This window comes from Eleginops maclovinus, chromosome 21, assembly GCF_036324505.1.
Source record: "Eleginops maclovinus isolate JMC-PN-2008 ecotype Puerto Natales chromosome 21, JC_Emac_rtc_rv5, whole genome shotgun sequence".
NCBI lineage: Eukaryota > Metazoa > Chordata > Actinopteri > Perciformes > Eleginopidae > Eleginops > Eleginops maclovinus.
In genome coordinates this window covers 9,505,745-9,526,830 of record NC_086369.1, presented here as the reverse complement: position 1 = coordinate 9,526,830, position 21,086 = coordinate 9,505,745, and the positions used below count along the sequence as shown (strand labels likewise).

General features: G+C 41.0%; 2 protein-coding genes across 2 annotated transcripts in view; both read right to left on the bottom strand.

Moving 5' to 3' along the window:
* kcnh2b (potassium voltage-gated channel, subfamily H (eag-related), member 2b) overlaps window positions 1–21,086 on the bottom strand; it is a 206,982-nt gene that overhangs the window by 132,191 nt on the left and 53,705 nt on the right. The window lies entirely within an intron of this gene.
* On the bottom strand, window positions 10,954–14,313 carry LOC134883979 (E3 SUMO-protein ligase ZBED1-like). Its single transcript, XM_063912532.1, has 2 exons — window positions 13,822–14,313; window positions 10,954–13,078 (listed from the first exon to the last, which is right to left on the bottom strand). The coding sequence occupies exons 1-2, from the start codon at window positions 14,185–14,187 to the stop codon at window positions 11,402–11,404; spliced, it is 2,043 nt and encodes a 680-aa protein (XP_063768602.1). The 5' UTR covers window positions 14,188–14,313; the 3' UTR covers window positions 10,954–11,401.

Sequence of the window (21,086 nt, the reverse complement as noted above, 5' to 3'; positions counted from 1 at the left end):
ATAGAATACATATCATGTCACTGTTCTAGTGGTAAACACTGAGAAGTGTTTCAGAAATAATGCTTGATGTGTTTTGAAACATAATATGGGGTATTTTTCCCAGTAGAAAACTTTCACAGAGGAGAGAGAGCTGCATGACGTGGCAAAGGGGCGTGTCCAGCTTCATCTCAGCTCAAATTTAAAGCGACAGTCACAGAATCTGCACTTCAGGAACAGGGTTGAAATAAAGGGGTATGAGGCATGCTACAATGGGTGATCCGTTTGGTATTTTGAACACTTCACAGACATGTTTGTATAGATATTGCCCTACTGTTCAAATATAGCATAATAGGACACCTTTAACACAGGCTCTGTCCCTTTATCTGTCACACACACTCACATTGCCCCCCTACATAATCCATGAATATCACCTTAGAAAATGTCAGAAAGTCATTTGAAATGTTTCTCACGTACAAATGAACAGCTTGAGGCTTACATGTACAGATACAAATGTGATTAATAATAAAAGTTTGCCATAAGAATGTTAAGAACTACAAAATGTAGACCCAAAGCATTTAGAGAATGTTAATATCTTCCAATAAAGAGCATGCACACATTATGTAGAACCAGAGACATTCACTCCACTAAATACACGTCATATTTATAGACCAATGGTGTCATTAAATATTTTACTCTTTAATTCAACTATTGTCATGCCTGAATATGCCTCAAATGACACATTTTCAAAGTTACAAATGTCCCTCAACTGTGTATCTACCTTTAAAAAAAGATCTCCACTCAAATATATAATAAAAAAGTACATACTTATTGGAGTAGGATGTGATGAAAATGGATGACTTGAATGAACTCATTTTGAAGACATCCCTTGGATGAGTTTAATTTCAATATGTATATAAATGTTCATTAAGTTTCCCTTTTATTGGTCATATAAAGCCTTTTTTATTATTGACTCGTATCCTTTCCCTGTCCTATTTCCCTTCTCCCTCAACTTTTTCTCATTCTTTATTCCCTGCACCACCTTCTCCGTCAGCCGCCCCACCTTCAGGGGAAACCACTGTGGTCTCTCCGTGGACGGAGTCAAATCCATCCAATTCAAACGGCTGTGAAATTGGGTTGGAAATGATCCTGCGCGTTGAACGAGTGGGAAGTAGAAACTGGGTTAAAGTGTTTGGTTGACGGGGTTTAACGATAGGCTGCTGTTATGGAACCAAGCACTATGGAGAGAGTTGTGTGTGAAGTACTACAGTCAAAGACAAAATGATTTATTACAGAAAGGCCATGCAACAGTGCATAATGTCACTTGACATTCAAGTTTGGGATAGGCAACTAGTTTTACGTTCATGCAAGAAGTTTTTGTATTAGGTGGTTCATTTTTCAGATGGAAAACCTCCATGCTTGGTTAAAGGGAAGTGACCCGTGAAAGGCCTTTGAATGGAGCGATTTATACGGCTGTGTAGCACATTTATGTGGATCAGAATGACAGGGCTACATTTCCTTTAAATCCTTGAGTTTAAAACAGGAGTTAGGAGCACTATCAGCCATCAGTTCCCCCTTCTCAATAGCACTGCTTCTATGTTTTGCTCATTCCCAGCATGCACTAGGAGGTTTCCATTACCCCATTAAGCCTTGTTGGACAGATAAGGCTGTGAACGAGCTCTCCTGAACTCCTAAACACACACACAGGTTCCAAGCTCTCCCTGAGGAGACCGTGCTGTTGTCAAGAATAGTATAAACATACTCATTTGGCCTGAGAGAGAGAGAGTGTGTGTGTGTCTCTGTGTGTGTGTGTGTGTGTCTCTGTGTGTGTGTGTGTGTGTGTGTGTGTGTGTGTGTGTGTGTGTGTGTGTGTGTGTGTGTGTGTGTGTGTCATCCTGTGTGGTCTGTCTTTCTGTCTCCCTCTTATCCATAGTTGTTTATTCTTTTCATTGTTTCTCCTCGTATGTTAAATATAAACTATATGAACTTATGAACTTTAAAAAATGTAATTCTCTATAATAATACAATTTGTAAAAAATATATAGCACATAAGTCTTATTCCATTTATTAAGGAACATTAAATGGAGTAAGTTTTAAGGGTAAGACTGTAGGCCAGTGAACACTACTTTTACACATTTGGTAGCTGGCTATGTATTTTTCAGTGGAGAATCAATAAATGATGAATGTTTCATGAAAAGAAATCCTGAATTCATGTAGCACATCTTTAAATTAAACAGCAAACTACCCCTTTTTTTCCTAAGAAAAGGAGGCAGATAACATGTTTATTCTGAGGTTGTTCTCAAACATTCCAAATACTTTTTTTCCTTACTGAAAGGGATTAATAGTCATATTGTTCATAAATAATGCACAAATATAGGATTCAACAGATACATTTAAAATCCATTTCCAATTTAATATACAGCTATAAAGAGGAAACAAGCCAGGCAACGTTAGAATATTGGTGGTTTGAATCCACAGCAGGCGCTTTACAGAACCTTTATGCCCCCATCTTTGAGAAGGATTCAACATAAAGAATGTCATTAATAATTCAACAAAACAACAAAACTACACAGCAAGGCAAAGACATTAGTGGTGGAAAAATAGAATGCATCTTTGAGAGGGACGCCATTAACCAGCATGACATCCCTTCAGGCAATTTGTGTGTGTGTGTGTGTGTGTGTGTGTGTGTGTGTGTGTGTGTGTGTGTGTGTGTGTGTGTGTGTGTGTGTGTGTGTGTGTGTGTGTGTGTGTGTGTGTGTGTGTGTGTGTGTGTGTGTGTAGCCCCTGTGGTTTTGCAAGATTTTTGTGTGTCTGAGTCTGTACGGATACGCATGGTGACTCATGGGGATAAGTGGCAGTGGGACGCTAAGGGGCCACTAAGAAATGGACGGCCAGATATGCAGGAGTTAAGGACATGGAGGGTGGTAATTGCCAGTGAAGAGGAAGATGTACATTAACAAGAGGAAGGTCTCATCATTAAGGCTCTGAATGTGTGCGTGTGGGAGTTCAAGAACAGGAGGGGGGAAGGATAAACTGAATGGACCGGGTGCGGGCCAAAAGACACCACCAAAAGTTTCTGCAAATGAGTGTCAGAGAATTTCCTCCCTGATCATGATGATGGAAGCTCACAGAATGTTATTAAGGAGAGGAACTCTAGAGAGGAAATACTAGCCATGGGGGGAGAAAATAGACATGATAAGCACTGTTGGCGAGGGACCAAAAAGAGTCAATATACACAGAAGATCAACAAAAGCCCAACTGATTCAATTACAGGGTGCTATAAACTGGGAGCAATCAGGCCGAAGGTGAAAGGCGTACTTTTCAGGGGAGGCCAGACCTCAAAGTGAGCAGTAAAGGGAGTGGAGATGCCTGAGGAAGGCAGATAAGATATATTGCAGGCAGTGTGAAGTTGGATTTAAAGTTGGGTCAGGAAATATAGCATCCTCACCAACATATTTCCTCTTCCAGTCTGTGGTGTGTGTCCCTGTGTAAATCACTTGGAGGAGAACCATTGCTGCCAAGTTTAGGGATTCAATTCCAGCTGGATAATCACATCGTAGATATATTTGAGATATATATATATTGAAACTTTTCACAGGCATTGCAGATGCACTTTCCAGATTTCATATAATGCTAGTGTTTACCCCAAAACAGGCCTGCTGCTAGCAGAAGATGTTCACATTAAGAAGCAATATGTCTGAAATGATATGTGGGTATGCTCATATATTACCATTACTAGATCCCTGGAGTGTGACAAAAAGATAATACCACCTCTGAACAGAAGGGAGATATTCAGGATATGTTAGACTTGATGAGCAGGAAAGCGATAAGAGATCTTAGTGCGGCAAGATGGCTGTAGATACAGTTGGGAGAACAAGTATTTGATACACTGCCGATTTTGCAGGTTTTCCCACTTACAAAGCATGTAGAGGTCTGTAATTTTTATCATATGTACACTTCAACTGGGAGAGACGGAATCTAAGACAAAAATCCAGAAAATCACATTGTATGATTTTTAAATAATTAATTTGCATTTTATTTATGACATAAGTATTTGATCACCTACCAACCAGTAAGAATTCCGGCTCTCACAGACCTGTTAGTTTTTCTTTAAGAAGCCCTCTTGTTCTCCACTCATTACCTGTATTAACTGCACCTGTTTGAAGTTGTTACCTGTATAAAAGACACCTGTCCACACACTCAATCAAACAGACTCCAACCTCTCCACAATGGCCAAGACCAGAGAGCTATGTAAAGACATCAGGGATAAAATTGTAGACCTGCACAAGGCTGGGATGGGCTACAGGACAATAGGCAAGCAGCTTGGTGAGAAGGCAACAACTGTTGGCGCAATAATTAGAAAATGGAAGAAGTTCAAGATGACGGTCAATCTCCCTCAGTCTGGGGCTCCATGCAAGATCTCACCTCGTGGGGCATCAATGAACATGAGGAAAGTGAGGGATCAGCCCAGAACTACACGGCAGGACCTGGTCAATGACCTGAAGAGAGCTGGGACCACAGTCTCAAAGAAAACCATTAGTAACACACTACGCCGTCATGGATTAAAATCCTGCAGCGCACGCAAGGTCCCCCTGCTCAAGCCAGCGCATGTCCTGGCCCGTCTGAAGTTTGCCAATGGCCATCTGGATGATCCAGAAGAGGAATGAGAGAAGGTCATGTGGTCTGATGAGACCAAAATAGAGCTTTTTGGTCTAAACTCCACTCGCCGTGTTTGGAGGAAGAAGGAGGATGAGTACAACCCCAAGAACACCATCCCATCCGTGAAGCATGGAGGTGGAAACGTCACTCTTTGGGGATGCTTTCCTGCAAAGGGGACAGTACGACTGCACCGTATTGAGGGGAGGATGGATGGGGCCATGTATCGCGAGATCTTGACCAACATCCTCCTTCCCTCAGTAAGAGCATTGAAGATGGGTCGTGGCTGGGTCTTCCAGCATGACAACGACCCAAAACACACAGCCAGGGCAACTAAGGAGTGGCTCCGTAAGAAGCATCTCAAGGTCCTGGAGTGGCCTAGCCAGTCTCCAGACCTGAACCCAATAGAAAATCTTTGGAGGGAGCTGAAAGTCCGTATTGCCCAGTGACAGCCCCGAAACCTGATGGACCTGGAGAAGATCTGTATGGAGGAGTGGGCCAAAATCCCTGCTGCAGTGTGTGCAAACCTGGTCAAGAACTACAGGAAACGTCTGATCTCTGTAATTGCAAACAAAGGTTTCTGTACCAAATATTAAGTTCTGTTTTTCTGATGTGCAATAAAATGCAAATTAATACTTAAAAATCATACAATGTGATTTTCTGGATTTTTGTTTTACATTCCGTCACTCAAAGTTGAAGTTTACCTATGATAAAAATTACAGACCTCTACATGCTTTGTAAGTGGGAAAACCTGCAAAATCGGCAGTGTATCAAAAAGTTGTTCTCCCCACTGTATGTATCCCTTAACACAGGCGAGATGTCCCACAATAATATAGAAATAAAGATCATCCGAATCCCCCTGAAATGTATGAGGTAATGTAAAAAACACCACCACACAGAAAGAGCAGAAGGTGAGGCAGTGGCGTTTGATGACACTTTAGCAGCACACTGATTAGTAGATGGATGACTGCGGAGATGGAGTAGACTGATACAGATGAGAGTTGTAATGGTTCTGACAGAGAGCTCGGGAAGCCAATCGGCAAATAAAAACACAAGCTCCTAGAGGCTGCAGTTTTGAAGATTAAAGTCGCAAACAGTTAATATCACTCCGTGTCTGGGGAGCCCTTTATCGTGCGACCACATGCCTCAAAACGCAGCACAGACAAGTGCCTGAGCAGCTTTAAAGCCTACTGACCAGTAGCGCTACGACAAGAAATGTTCCCGTTTTCATGAAGACAGGCGTTGATACTGAAAACTAACTTGTTGGTTTTATTTTGATTTGTCAGTAATGTAATCAGTGTCTGCTTTCATTCTTTACTTTTACATTCTTTTCAACCTTTGATTCTTTACTTCTCTTCCAAATGTTCCTTAAAACAAGTTATATGCAGCATTTGAAGTACATTAAAGTACAAGATACAGCTTATAAACTTGATAGAGCTCTTTTTTGTAGGAAAAAAATCATCCAAGTAGAAGTTCCACTCCAGTAAGTGATAAGGAAAGTATGGAGTCATTTTTCAACGTGACTCCTGCTTTTGGGAGAGTTCCTGACACTTGTTAAGAAGGTGAGCACTTTCAGATGGTATCATGGCAGCATTTTAGAGGAACCAGTGCCCACTTGACGCCAAGCCCTGCTGATATCATCTTAGCTGTTGCAGTATATCACACTTGGCTACTTTCAGTAGGGGTCATTGGACCCATTTGAAGGGGGATGCATGGTCAGGTAGGTGAGTGCAGAGTCCATTAACTTAGAGAAAGCCGTAGAATAGATAGAGTGGCTCTTCGATGGAGAATGTTCACCTTGAGCGATCTGTGCTTTGTATGCCCAAAGGACCTGCGATGCTGAATCCACAGAGTAAAACATCTCTACCTCTGCCTTGTCAGCTAAAATGAACTGTCATATATTCCCAGTGGATTGTTGCTGCTTACTGCTACAGATTTACCAGAGAGGGAAAAGAGACAAGGTTAGGAGTCGTATATCACACTTAAATTACAGCGTGCCGAGTTGTATTGGAAGGAAGATCAGCTCAGTTTCCATCCATACACATAACAGAACAATGCAGTCAGGATGAAGCACTAAATGTTTTTTTGCGTACCTCCCATTAGGTTACCGTGTCATTCTGTACAGTCTAAGCCTGCAGAAGCCGTTGTCAGCTTGGATTCACAACATTACAAAAGATTCAAATCCCCAAAAAAGAAAGATTTTTATCAATTACAGCTAAAAAACATAAACATGTGGATACTTTTCTGTATTCATCGTTCATCTTCCTAATTACTGAAGTAGTACTGAAGCTAAAAACGTTTTAATGCCACCTATCATGGCAAAAGGTTTTGAGTACTTATGAAAGAGATACGTATATCCTAATGTTATTAAATGATCTTACAGACTTCAGTCTCGTGTTTTGATTCGCTCAATAAAAAAAGTGATAATTAATATCTCACACACACACACACACACACACACACACACACACACACACACACACACACACACACACACACACACACACACACACACACACACACACACACACACACACACACACACACACACACACACACACACACACACACACACACACACACACACACACACACACACACACACACACACACACACACACACACACACACACACACACACACACACACACACACAATTAGGGCTAAAGAACAAGGGAAAGAGAACTGATACAAAGCCAGGTATTTACATAATGAGTTGGAAATGGGAGAGATCTTATGCCGCCTCTAGATAACAACATACTTGTGTTGATCCATGCTGTTAGCAAAAATAAACCAGAGAGAATCTGATTTCTCAGGATCAGGTGCACTACATCCAACACCTGGCGATGTGTGTGGTACAAAGTAAAACAAGCATCTGCACATACCAGACTAGATTTGAGCTGTAATGGCTGCTAGAGAGAGCAACATCTCAACGTGAGCAAACATGGCTGCTCACAGGCCTGCAAATGTAAGCCTGCAAGAAATAAAGTGTCTCTCTGAGGGGGTTTGGGTAGAAGCATTGAAATACAGAACAGACCTGCAGGAGAACGTTTGGCAGGAATCCGCAATTGGAGAACTGCTTGGGAGTTTGCAGTGCATCCATGCCTCTCTGCATGAACAATCCAACAACTGTGCCTGTGAGAATTTTAATGGGTCTGTAAGAGAGGGAAGGACAAAAGAGAGAGCATTGATCCATCTCCAGGTGAGGGACTGCGAGTGGACGGCAGGAGAGTGTGAGGGCAATTAGGAGACTGGTGAAGCACCAACGACCAGCTTTAATTGGAAAATCAGCAATTCTTATATCCAAACTAGCATTAGCTTTGAAACAGTATTAAAAAGAATAATTAGGTCATCAGTGTTATTGCAGTGGTTCTTAGGCAAAAGTATTTAAATCTAGTTATCATTTCAGTAGATTCTTAAAGGTAACTTTTGATTTACTTAAAAATATCTGCTTCAAATCTATTGTTTATGCACAAATAGCTGGATAATATTGGTGTTGCTGTGGCACAGGGTTGGACAATCCTGAGATATCGCTCTTCATTAATTGCGCAGCATGATGTTGCAGCAACTAAGTTAGTGCATATGCCATTATTCTCTTAAGTGATAGGAGTTTAAAATACTGAGAGCAACAGCATTTGGCAATCCTATCCGTAAGCTGCCTTTGTATTTGTCTTGACTACACAGCAAGCTTAGGTAGAAGACACAGTATGATGCTTACCTAGCTTTAATGTGAAGCCGAGCTTGAAATACACAGGCAGAGCAGAAACCCCTGCAAGAATTTCACCATGGTTTATGAAACCAGTAACTGTTATATCCCTAAGTACCGTGACGTGTGTGTGTTTGTTTTAGTGTCATTAAAGGCTTCCTTCCTGTAGTCTTATCAGATTGGCTACAAACAGTGAGAGACATCTTTGGGAGCAATTGCACAGAAAGCTGAAACGGCCTGGGACTCTACCTTCAGAATGTCAAACAGTTACTGTGTTGTGTCAGCAATAGGCGCTCTCATAGCTCAGCAGACGCCACCATTAACTCCCCATCGAATGCCAATATGGCGGCAGTTGGAGTAAAAACAGGTTTTGGGGATATAATACTATAATCAGTGTTTATGAGAACTCCAGAGTGAAATAAAAGCCATATTTTGTGCCTACTGCCAGGCAGAAAAGATGTTGGTGAAATCATCAAGTCACAACATTTACCTTCAGATTAAACTTCGCCACAAGTTTCCATTCCTGTGTCAAGGACAAGAAACTTATAGATTCAGATCCAGATTGGAGGAGGTAAGTGTCAAAGAGAATAAAGTTATGACTGTCAGGAAGTGTACAATGTCTCAAAAAACTTGAAGGTTGGTTTGTACTGAAAATTCACTGCTGCTATTCAACAGATCTTTCATCATATTATAGAAGAAACACCACGGTTCAGTCAGAAGATCGGACAGATACTAAAATATCCACCAGCTTAACGGTGACTTGAGTCAAGAGAAGCCTTTGGCCTATTCATACAATCTATGTCGTTTTCCAATGCAGGTTATCTCCTCCCATGCATGAACTCACAATTATTAAAACACACCATAGAGAAGCCCAGAAACACACCTGTGAAACAGTGGTTTATCCCTTTTTTGAAGTAAAGGTCTGCTCCCTGCGAGAGCCCAGCTCAGGAGAAGGTCATTTTGAAAAGCTGAAGAGGATCATTTCATCGGGCAATGTATTCTGCGTCTTCTTTTTTGTTCCTTTTTTTCCATTCATTACGTTTACTAAAGACGACCAAAGGCAGAACACACACATGTTATCTATATACAAAGAAAATGTTCACTCACACATGCACATAAATACGCAAAGTCCTCAGAGACAAATGAAGACAAAACAACAATTTGCTTGATCATGACTTTGGGGGGAAAAAGGGATACAGAGAGAATAAAGATAAAGATAGATGGTGCTGAGGGAAATGTTAATAGCAATCAAAACCAGCTGCAGGGAAGAATGTACAGAAGCAGAAAGAGATATTAAAGGTAAAATAAAACATCATTCAATTTTCTTCACAACCCGCCGAGATTTAAGACATTTATGATTTCATAAAAAGCTTCTTAGGAGGCTTTTGTGGTATGTTGCTTCATTTTAGAAATCCCATTACAACACTGTTCCTAAATCTAAAGCCGCCGTATAGAAAAAGATGAATATTGCGAAAAATAAAACCCTCCAGTCGACTGTTTCAAATGAAACAAGAGGACAAAAACTGTAAAATACAATGGGAAATTGTTTTGTTGGACTTCATGAAGTTTAGGTTTTGATGAGCATAAATGATATATGCCACTATGGTGTTTTATACAAATACATTAACCAGAATACATCACTATTAATAATCATATAAAACAGGTTATGCATACCAAGTGTTTAGTAATACACTGATTGAAGCCATCCCATGCTGAGATGTAACACAATGACATGTTAAATTGGTTTCTTGGGATACAGCTAGCTTCATTTATAATATAAAACAATAGAAATGAAACATTATTTGTAAGGGAACATCAAGTGTTCTCATCAAGACTGGTCCAGAGACACACTCAACAATTATGGAAGAGGGTCATCGTTCTGGGTATCAACTGTTGCCATGCCAGCGTAGAGCTGCTCCCTCCCCAAGCCCTGTGGAGTCTTTGGTCCATGCTTTGAGGGCTATGACAATAACCCCAAAACCAAGGTACACCCTGAACCATGGATTGTGTAACTGTTCCACTCAGTTTCAACAGTTTCTACAGGTTTTCATTCACTTAGTTACTTACATTGTTATTATTACTATTATGGAGCATCATTTCCCAGCAATTATCAAACAGTGTTCAATGGCAGTCATGCTGACATACAAAAAATTACAAAGTAGATTATTTATGTGTGTTTTCAAAGTTCCAAGCATGGGCCATTTATATAAATGCACTGCATGGGAACTCTTAATACACTTCCGGTCATTTGATGGACTGGAGTGATTGTAAGACATGTACACAAACAGACGTCATGTCTACTGCTAAATATAGATACATGATATAATGTAGTTTAACATGGATAAACAGAGTAACCCAGACAAACAGGCACATACGTGTACACCCAAACAAAGATTGTTAAAGCACAGGGATGTCTGACACACACTTCAGTTAAACAATGTTGGCTTAGAATGTGTCAACTTTGAAAACAGGTCGCAAATCGAATCACACGACCTGTAGTGACAGTAGTGTTGTCACGATACCAAAATTATTGTTTCGATACCGATACCAAGTCAAGAATTGCGATTCCGATACTTTTTCGATACTTTTCCTGAAAAGGGAGAAACACTCTCAAATATCATTGATGTGCTTTATTTTAAAACTGGGGCAACATTCTTATCATAACACACTAATAAATGAACATATGAACAGCAGATATATTAAACATTTGAACAAAATATGAAATATCAAAATATAAAAAATAAATTAGAGCAATGACACTCAAGGTAAAAAAATAAATAAATTTAGCAGCATTATCTCAGTCATAAGAAACACAAGCGTTACCAGTAATAAACATAAATAACAAATTAAAGCAATGGCATTCAATTTAAAAAAACAAATAAAATGTAGCTGCATTATCTCTTATACTCACAACTGAGTTTAAAAAAACAAATAAAATTTAGCTGCATCATCTCTTATACTCACAACTGAGTTTAAAAAAACAAATACAATTTAGCTGCAGCATCTCTTATACTCAAAACTGAGTCTCTTAAGAGCATTAGCCCTAGAATGGCCAGCAGATATTCATTTCTTACACTTATTTAAGTTCTTGGCCAAGAACACTAGCATGTCTAAATGTTCTTCAGTCAGCCTGGAACGTCTTGGGCTACAGATATTTCCAGATGTGCTGAAGACTCGCTCTGAAGCACAACTTGATGCTGCAATGCAAAGATAGTTCTTTGCAAAGTGTGCCAGGATGGGCAGTTGTGCCTCATGTTGACTCCACCAGGCCAGGGGATCCTCTGCAGGGCTGATTTCTCTCAATTGTTTGTATTCAAGAAACTCAACATTTAGTCGTCTATCTGTGGGTGTTGCAGGTGTGGGAGAATGGTGCCTCGTTTCAGAATTATCTGCCCCTTTCTTCTCTGTGGTTATGGTGCAGAGCAAACTTTTTAAGTCTCTCTTATTCCTCTTTGGTGCAGCACCTGTTCCTCTAGGGTCCACTGGACTGTGGGGTGGAAGCTGAACGGCCTCAGATTTAAGGAGCAGCTCCCTCTTGATATCCTCCTCCATTGTTACAAAAGTATCTTTAAATCTCGGATCAAGGAACGTAGAGGTGTTTAGGGTCATCTGCAGGTTGTGGTCATCGTACCTTTTCTCAAAATCTCCTCTAATTTTGTTCTTCATTTCTATGGCCAAGGGGCGGTCGCCTTCCTCTTCTATTAGGCAGGCTTTGATTTTCCACATCAGTGGCAGGACTGATGATATGGTGGTTTCTTTCTCTCCACTCAGGGCATCAGTGAAGTCACTGAGTGGAGCCAAGACATCCCTCACTATTTCTATAGTGGTCATGTCTGTGTCTCTGGGCATCAGGTGCCACTTCTTCCGGTCCTCAGCCAGAACCGCAGAGACAGCTTGCTGCTGCTCACAAAATCGTTCCACCATGTCATAGGTGGAACCCCATCGGGTGGGCTCATCATGGATTAATGTATGTTGTGGCAGTTTTAAAGACTTTTGTTTGTCTTTGAACAGTCTAGACATCTTGTTTGATCTGGAGAAGCCTGACACAGTCTTACGGAGCCTGGACAGACAGCTTGCCACACGATCAATATCTATGGCTTTGTTCACTGCCAAATGCAGATTGTGCCCGAAACAGGGTATCCAGGTGTATTCACTGAAAGCTTTGCGGTTGTTTGACGCATTATCTGTTGTCATTCCAGCCATATTGGCCATGTCTAGCCCCCAGGAATCTGTGATAATTTCCTCCAGGGTTTCCTTTAGAGTGTCGGCTGTGTGATCAGAATACAATGCAGAGCACCCTAAACACCAGGACTGCATCTCCCAGGACTGTGTAATGAACTGGAGTGTTACTGCCATGTAAGTGTCCACAGTTCTGCTGGTCCAGAGATCAGTGGTGCAGGAGAAAAATGTATTCGGTGTGTGACTAAGTTGGGCACTGATTATCGCTCTTGTTTCATTGTACATCTTGGGAATTTCATTGTACATGAAAAAATTCCTGGATGGGACGTCATACCTTTTGTCGAGATTTTGCATAAGGTTTCTAAACCCAGCTTTTTCCACTATATAAACTGGCACTTGATCCAGACAGATGAATTCTGCTACTGCCCTGTTAAGCCGTTTTACCTCCTTGGACTCCCTGGGGTACTTGTTGTGCTGCTCAAACATAGCTTGGAGGGTTGGCTGCTGGGTTGGCTGCTGCCTTTGAGGAGTTGCTCTTCCAGAGCCCATAGCTGCAGACCGCTGTAGCAGAAGAAAATGGAAATATTTAAAATATGATGGTGATAAATGTGTCATAACGGAGGACCTAAATAGTTTATGTGTGATAGTAACAATAACTTGTGACTAACTTAACATCTCTATGCAGTGGTAGTGATAATTGCTAACATTCACTTAACCATAACATTACCATTATTCATAGGATATAATGAGTTAACCTAATGTTGTTTAAACTGTGACATGGATTAATATAGGCGTTTCCTGTACTTCAATGTCTGATTTCTTTGATGGTTAACTTTATATTTGAGTCCATAATTTCTTACAAGGCAAAGGTTTCATATAGGCCTACACCTCCTTTGCGTACAGCAGGTTCATGCTCTTTAAATGCTGTAACCCAATACAGGCTAAATAAATCACTGACAAACATGCACATGCTGTGATTTTTATCATATAGGCTAATAAAGGCTATAGATCATTTTAGCTGATGTTTTGTATGCTTTATTTTAGCAGCTTGCGAATTATTTACGTCATCTATGAAAGTTGCGTTTTCAAAGAAAGATGCTGAACTAGCGTTAGGCAGGCTATTGTGGTTAGCCATGAGGATAATGCCCATAGTTAGCCTGCTATTTCTGTAGATAGCCTGGTCAAACTACGGTGGTGCAAAACAGTGACTTGTCACAAAATAAACTATAGCCTTCTCATTTGACTTGTTTTAAGGGCATGAAGTTCATGAACGTGATGATACATGTTATATTTCACATACTAACCTGTCGGTCTTTAAACTCCTTGTGCAACTCGGCGTGCTTGTCGGCCAAGTGTTTCGCCAGGTTCGAGGTGTTGGCTCCCTTAGTTTGCAATTGTTTGTAGCACTTACGACAAACAGGTCTCGACATATCGGTAGCTTTGCCCTCACTGTCAGCAAGGTAGGCAAAGTACCTCCATATCTCACTCCTCGCGTCATCTTTATCAACCAGCCGTGGACCGGCGGCCACAGTATCACTCGCACATGCAGCCATCTCTCTGTAGTGTTTGTTAAATGACAGCAGCAGTGCAGCCTCTTGCTGCGTGCGTGAGGAGAAAAAACACGGACGTCCATAGGGAGGCACTCGAGCGTGCGTTGCACACACCAACATGAAATATGTCTCTTACAAATATGGAACACGGACATTCTAGAAGTATCGATACTAATAAATTTAGGAATCGTGACATTTTTAATTTCCAAGAATCGCGGTGCTTTTGAAGTATCGGTACATCGTGCAACACTAAGTGACAGTGACGAATACAAGCACCTTTCAACCCCAAGTATGAACCAAATCTGATGTGCTGTTTCATGTCAAAAATACAAATCCCAGGGTTTTATTTCCATGGATGCAGTTGAAGGTCTCAGACGAGTTACTGCACACCCCTTACAAATAACCATCAGCACCCCCTGTCCTCTTTATTTGCTGGGAGAGAAAGGGGAAGAATCAAAGTAACCAAGAACACCATCATCACTCCACAGGAGGGAGGGAGGGCAATGATGGAGAAAGACAGAACACAGAGAGGGAGGTGAGGATGAAAGGGAGAAAATTAGAGCGAGTGAGAGGTTTGAGATGGACGAAATGGAAAAAAAGAGGCGAGTAAGAGCCAAGATGTGAAGGCAGGCTTTTACCCGATGGGGAGCGTCAGCTATCAAAATGTGTGAGTGTGCAAGCGAGCATGTGTGAGTTTCGTATAACATGCCATTTACAAGATTTGATCCACAGCAAATGGAAAGCCATATACAGTGCAACACACATTAAAGTGTTATTTGTTTCTATACAGATAGTTGGTGTCATGCAGAGTTGCTCATTTATTGTTATTCTATTTTAATGGAACATCTCTCTGAAAATGTCTTTTACTTAAAGAGTTATGTGTCGGTTGCTCTTCACTACAGAGGCTTCACACTGCATATGTTGTTCGGGAAATCAGATAAATAGATTAGGCTACATGAGTTTCTTTATTCTCTAAGGAGTGTTTGGATTGTGTAAATCTTGTTTTAGAGAATTCATTAGTATTGAATAAAGTGGGCAAGGTAAATAGCCAACAGTCTGGAAGTTGTTTCAGATACAGAAAGAAAAGAACAAACACATTTACAGTAGTTGATTTCAAAATGACCATTCTCACGCTGTGTTCCCTAAAAAAAACACTGTTCCTTTTTGATGTTGTTTGGAGGACTATTTTAGTTTTCAGCCACAGCTTTATATCTGGCCCAGTCACTAAATACGCTCCCATTTTGGCCATTTTTGTAATGATACAGCACTCAGGGAATCGGGGTAATTGTGTGTAAGTATTTCCCCACCTTTGAAAGGCAAGCATGAGCTAAACAGCTCTCAAAGGAAACATGCTTAAAAGCAGCTTCTCTGGAGACAGTTGAGAACACATTGTTGGCAATTCATAATGTGGAGAGGAAAGAAGGGGGGGGGGGGGGGTTGCAAAGCTCCAGTAAGAGGGGTATGCCTGGTGGTTATCTCTGAGCTGGCCAGAGCCCACCCCAGCCCCCCCCCCCCCCATTACTGGCAGCGTTTGAGAGTCCGTGTAAAGGATCCAGGGGATTATGGACGTGCTACTGTATATTGGGTTCATCTCTCTCATGTCTCCACGACAACACCCAATGCACCTGCCACCAAGATTTGTCAGCTGCTACAAACACACATCTGCTATAATGAGATGCAACCAGGAACACAATTTCTGCCAAGCGCAGCCCCTTGTGGACAGATGCAGCCATTTAATATGGCCAAAGTGTAGTTAGTTTCCCTTAGACAGCCCTATCTGTTTACTATTCATAAAGCCCTCATAGAAGGACCTAGAACAGCTGTCTCTGCACGACTGTAAACTATCCTGCCTGACAACCTGCCTCACTTTGATCTGCATTTGAACTCACTTGTAGGGCACTGGGTAAATAGTGACATCACTTGGTAGTGCAGTTACTCTTAGGATGTTTGCAAAGACCAGTTCTATTTGTACAAGACTATTCATTAATTAATGACTTAAGTGTACACTACCTGAACACAGTTTTTACTCCAACTGTCCCATTTACAGCACTATTTGGTAATCCGCCACAAGTGATAGCTTATCCACACTAACGAAAGATATTGTGCCTCTGCATGCAAAGACAACGCAGACTGGAGGTGGTACAGTCAATGTGTCAAAGGCAGGAGATAATGCTGAAGTTACAATTAACATCACAAACCTTTAGGCAGAAGTTATATAACAAAAACAAACATTGTTTCTGCTTTGAAAAAATAAAAAGACAATGGGGTATTTACTGGATTTACTTTGAGTATACAAACTGCAAGGAGAGAAGGAGGGAATGAGCTGGAGTCTGGACACATGCAGGAGATGTGACCTTTGACCAAATTAGTATAGTAACATTTACTGGCAGAGATGAAGCTTGATGCTTTGGGACATTCTAAAGCAGCATGACACCACAAGCCTCACACTCAAAATGTACATCAAAGCCAATGAAATACATAGGAACTAATTCATGTAGCACAAAAGAATTCTAGCAGATGCAAAATTGGCTGTTTGATAAGAGGAGTCTTCAACATCCTTCTGCTTATATAGTTCACTGGTTGTTCTCCCCTAATCAAAAAAATGAATATAGTCTTAGGAAGAGAAGGCGTAGGAAATTCGGGCAGAAATTCTCAATCACATGACCTCCACCCAGTGTACTGTACAGCCTGACATTGACCACAGTCAGCTGTACTGGGCCAGCTGTTTACCTTCGACCTTCAGGACGCTCCTCTCTCCCTACAGTCACTCCCGGAGCACTTTGATCATGCGCCAACCTGACATTTGCCAAGCTGCCAAGCATACCGCCGGAGGCCCACCATCACCGCCTGCCCTTGGGCAATGCGTGATGCAGAGATACAAGCCTCTGACGGGTGTCCTGTTACCAGGGTGAATTCATGAGGACAGCTTGAAGGCTCACTGGAGCTCTGGTCCATTAATAAAGTCCCAAGGCAGGGTCGCATCAGGGCCATCAGTATGATATAATCAGTACCTTGCTGTCATGGTCGTTGACATTCAGCAAATAAGCAAACAACAAGAAAAACCTGCACAACAGGATGCATGTTATAGTCTCTTTCTGACAGGATCCCGACTGGGACTCAGTTGAAGAAAGGAGGAGAGGCAGAGGAGAGAACATTAGGGATAAGATGACATTATGATAAAGGAGATGTGGCAGACAGAGATTGACACCTGCTGGTCTCTGATCAAAGAGACAACACCAATTTTCAACAGTAGAGAAAGAAAAGTTACTGTAACCTTCAGGAAAGCAATGTCCTCTTCGAAACTTGAAATCTTTGCAATATAACCTCAAACTTTGCTAACTGGCTTGAACCACACAGTATGCGTTGCCTAGCAACCATAGCTTATTCAACAGTCAGTTGTTTCAGCACCACAACAGTTTTAGACGGGGAGCTGTGGAAACAGTGATACTCAGGAACGAAACATAATAAATATAATAAACTAAGGAAACTAAGACGACCATACTTGGAGATCATTCGCTCTGGGCAAATACTACAAGCTGTTTAATTTTGATTAAGAACTCCAACTGCTGTTATCGTCTATTTAATTTGAACTGGCTGTATTTATTATGCTGTGGCTGACCAGAAATGATTGTGCTGAGAAACATTTACTTTTATTTAATTCTGAAGACATTGTGTTTTTCCACACTTATTTTAAATAAGTGGCCATTAATGCTATTCCATTTATGAAATATTCTTTATAAATGGCATTTTTCTAGTAACCAAACTTACCATTTTATACTGAAACCCTTCCAAACTGCCTAAATACAATGAATAATGTAACTAGACAGGTAAAAATTGTTGTTTTATACTTTTCTAAAGTGGAATGACAGAAACATTACTGGCGTTGTGGTGGAAATACAGAGAATTGCCTAAACAAATAAAAGTAAAAGGATAGATAAAAAGACGCCAAGTTGTTGGTATGGCTCCACTGCCTTTCTCCTTTAACCTGAACCGTCATGACATTTGTAATGTTTTGGCTCATAGCTTCTCCCCTAAATCTTTGACTTTTTCTGTTAGTGTGTTGATTTGTTGGAATTGAACATTTGACCAAAATGGAACTGAGCAGTTACACCTTCAAACTGTGACCCTGTAAAGGAATAACACAGTGGGACAGTTTTGTTTTTCCTAAATTATCACATCTTTCTGCTCACAGTTTTGAAAGTTGCCCCTCTAGTGTTGACAACCACTCCCCTCCCTCTCCATCCAAAAACAGACACACTCACACACACAGTGAAGTAATTATCTCACATCTTCCTGGCACCTGCCTGGTTACTAGAAAGCGCCAACAGATGGAAACACGGCAGAGAATATGTGATATTGCAATTAAAGCCAACAAACACTGAACATGTAGTGGCAGACTTGTATCCAACAGACCGCGGGGTCACACACACACACACACACATACACACACACACACACACACCAAAGTCAACAGTCGGGCAGAAGAAGCCAGATGCCGTCTTATTAAATCCTCACACTGTACAACACAAGCACTCCCTCCTTTCTCCCTCCCTCTCACTCCATGCAGCTCTCTGTATTATCAGTAAAGGCAAGCAGCTAAACAGTGAAAACAAAACCCGTTTGAAACAGTAGACCTGTGCAATATGAGTGATAATGGTCTCCACGCTCTCTCCTCACACACATCCATACACACCCTGAGGATAGGAAATATGTGCGGCTGCTTGTATAACCTTGAATTGGTTTTATGTCATGTCTGTGCATAATGAGAGCTGCTAATGCTGCTTCATGCCTTCAGGGAGGGATAGAGGAGCAGATAGGGAGAAGCTGAACACTAAGCGGTGTTCGCTCTGACTTTTCCATTGACATAACTGGAGGGTGATGACAGCTGACAGGACATCAGGACGTGGTGGAAGTTTTTTAAAAGGTTGAAAAAGATGGAAAATCAAACAGGAAATGAGGCAGAAGCTAAATGAAAGAGACAGAGAAGCAGATAGGAGGAGAAGTATAATCAGGACAAAGGGGGAGATGGTAAATACATTTTAACATTCCAGGAGACAGATAGTGGGGGGCAACAGACAGTGACAGACACAAGGTGAGAGGAATAGATCCTATTGGGGGGAAACCAAAATATGGAAGTATATTAGCGTTTAATCTTAACCGTTTGCTCTACATAATTGTGCATTACCACGCCCACAGCCCAGACTCAACACAGTGATAAATGACCTCATCATGGCAGGAACGCTCCATAAGCCTCACTTGTGTCAATCAAATCTCGGAAATTCCTTCAAAAGTGACAATTTCTAATCACAGCATGGATTCTTTTGACTGTGTTTCTCAAGCTATTGGTGTCTTAATGTGATAATTCGGAAGGATCTGTCACCCTTTTATCAATTCTCGAGAGTTAAACATGTTTAAATTATAAACCAAATCAGTGGATCAAATAGTATAAACCAAAAACTTGTGAGACATTTTACAGCACCGGAATCAACGTCATATACTTCCATCATGATGTTGTAAGCCCTTTTACACACTAACTATTGATTTTGAATGATTATCTAATTATTGTGGTACGGGTTTAAACTGACAAAAAGAAAATGAAGAGCAGTAGTTCACCAAAAGCTTTTTACAGTTTGTGGAAAAGTTGAAAATGTTTTACCATTAACATTTTTATTACGAGAAATTTGAAAATGAACAATGAAGGAGCAAATGCTTCCCTTGGATAATTTCAAAGGGAAGTGGCCCCGACCTCTGAAAATAGAGGAATGTTCCTCTGAGTGAGTTCAGCACCAAGGACAGAGGCAGAGGCAGTGAGCAGAAATGCTAAACTGTCAGCAAACATTCTGCCTGAATGGAGATTTTACCAAAATACAACATCCAGTCACACCTGAGGTCACCCACTCAGCACTGAACCATCCCTTAACTGACAGCTAACCTGAACACGGTTAATTCAGCCATCAGTTTTACCATATTTATCTTCTACCACTAGTAAAGGTCTGCATTGACAACATCTTCTAATGTTTCATAAATAAAATAATGTCAAGGGATGATAGTCATAATCATCATCCTCTTATTTTGGATCTCTTCATCAAGCTACGCAATTTGTTTTTGTTTCCTTTTAACCCCTCTTTGTAAGATGTTTGTTTGGCACCAATACTAGACCCGATTGTCCGGCTTTACAAAAAAACAGGAGGGTAAGTGTTGCTATAATCTACTGTGTACAACTCCTAACCTCAGCAACCTAGCAAGAATTCCCTGTCAGTCAAGGCAGCTGTGAATATGTGGAGGATCCACAAAGATCAATACCTCAACTTTGTATTAAATGATCAACCCGTCCCGGGGATGCCAGCTCAACATATTGGCTGAGATTCTAATATAAGCCCAGAGTTCATTTAATTCCCAGTCCTGTCTAAAACACTCAGCTTCATTTATTTGCACAGATGATATGTATCCAGCCCTATTCAATGATATGCCTTCACAACAAAATGTTCCAAAGTGCTGAAGGTGATATAATCTCCAAGATAATATGGCTTAGGTTCAGAGGCAAACATGAAGTAAATGTGTAATGTTTAATGACTAACTTTGTTCTTTATTAATCCTGGATATCAGGGGAGTGATTCCAATGACAATGTAGTTCAGGGGTCTAGGAGCTATACAGATATGGTGAAATATGGAGTACACAACAGACCAAAAAGCTTATTCAGTAGCAAAAGATATATAGACATTAATGCTATGTATGATGTGTTAACTAAATGATGCAACAACCCCTCCATTCTCTTCTCCCTTCCTGTTTTTATTTGTCATGGCAAACAGGGTATACCGCCCACTCGGAGTCTGATAACCTAAAAGCAGAAGTTTAAATTAGCTGGTGACTCAGTGAGCCCCTACATACCCTCTGGGGTGTTGATGGTCGTCTTATGTGGGTTGCTGGCAATGAGGCACGTCTCATTATGTGGAAAATCACACGGGCCCGGACGATTTCATGCCAGGCAATAAGACAGTCGCGTTGTCTTTCTATGCAA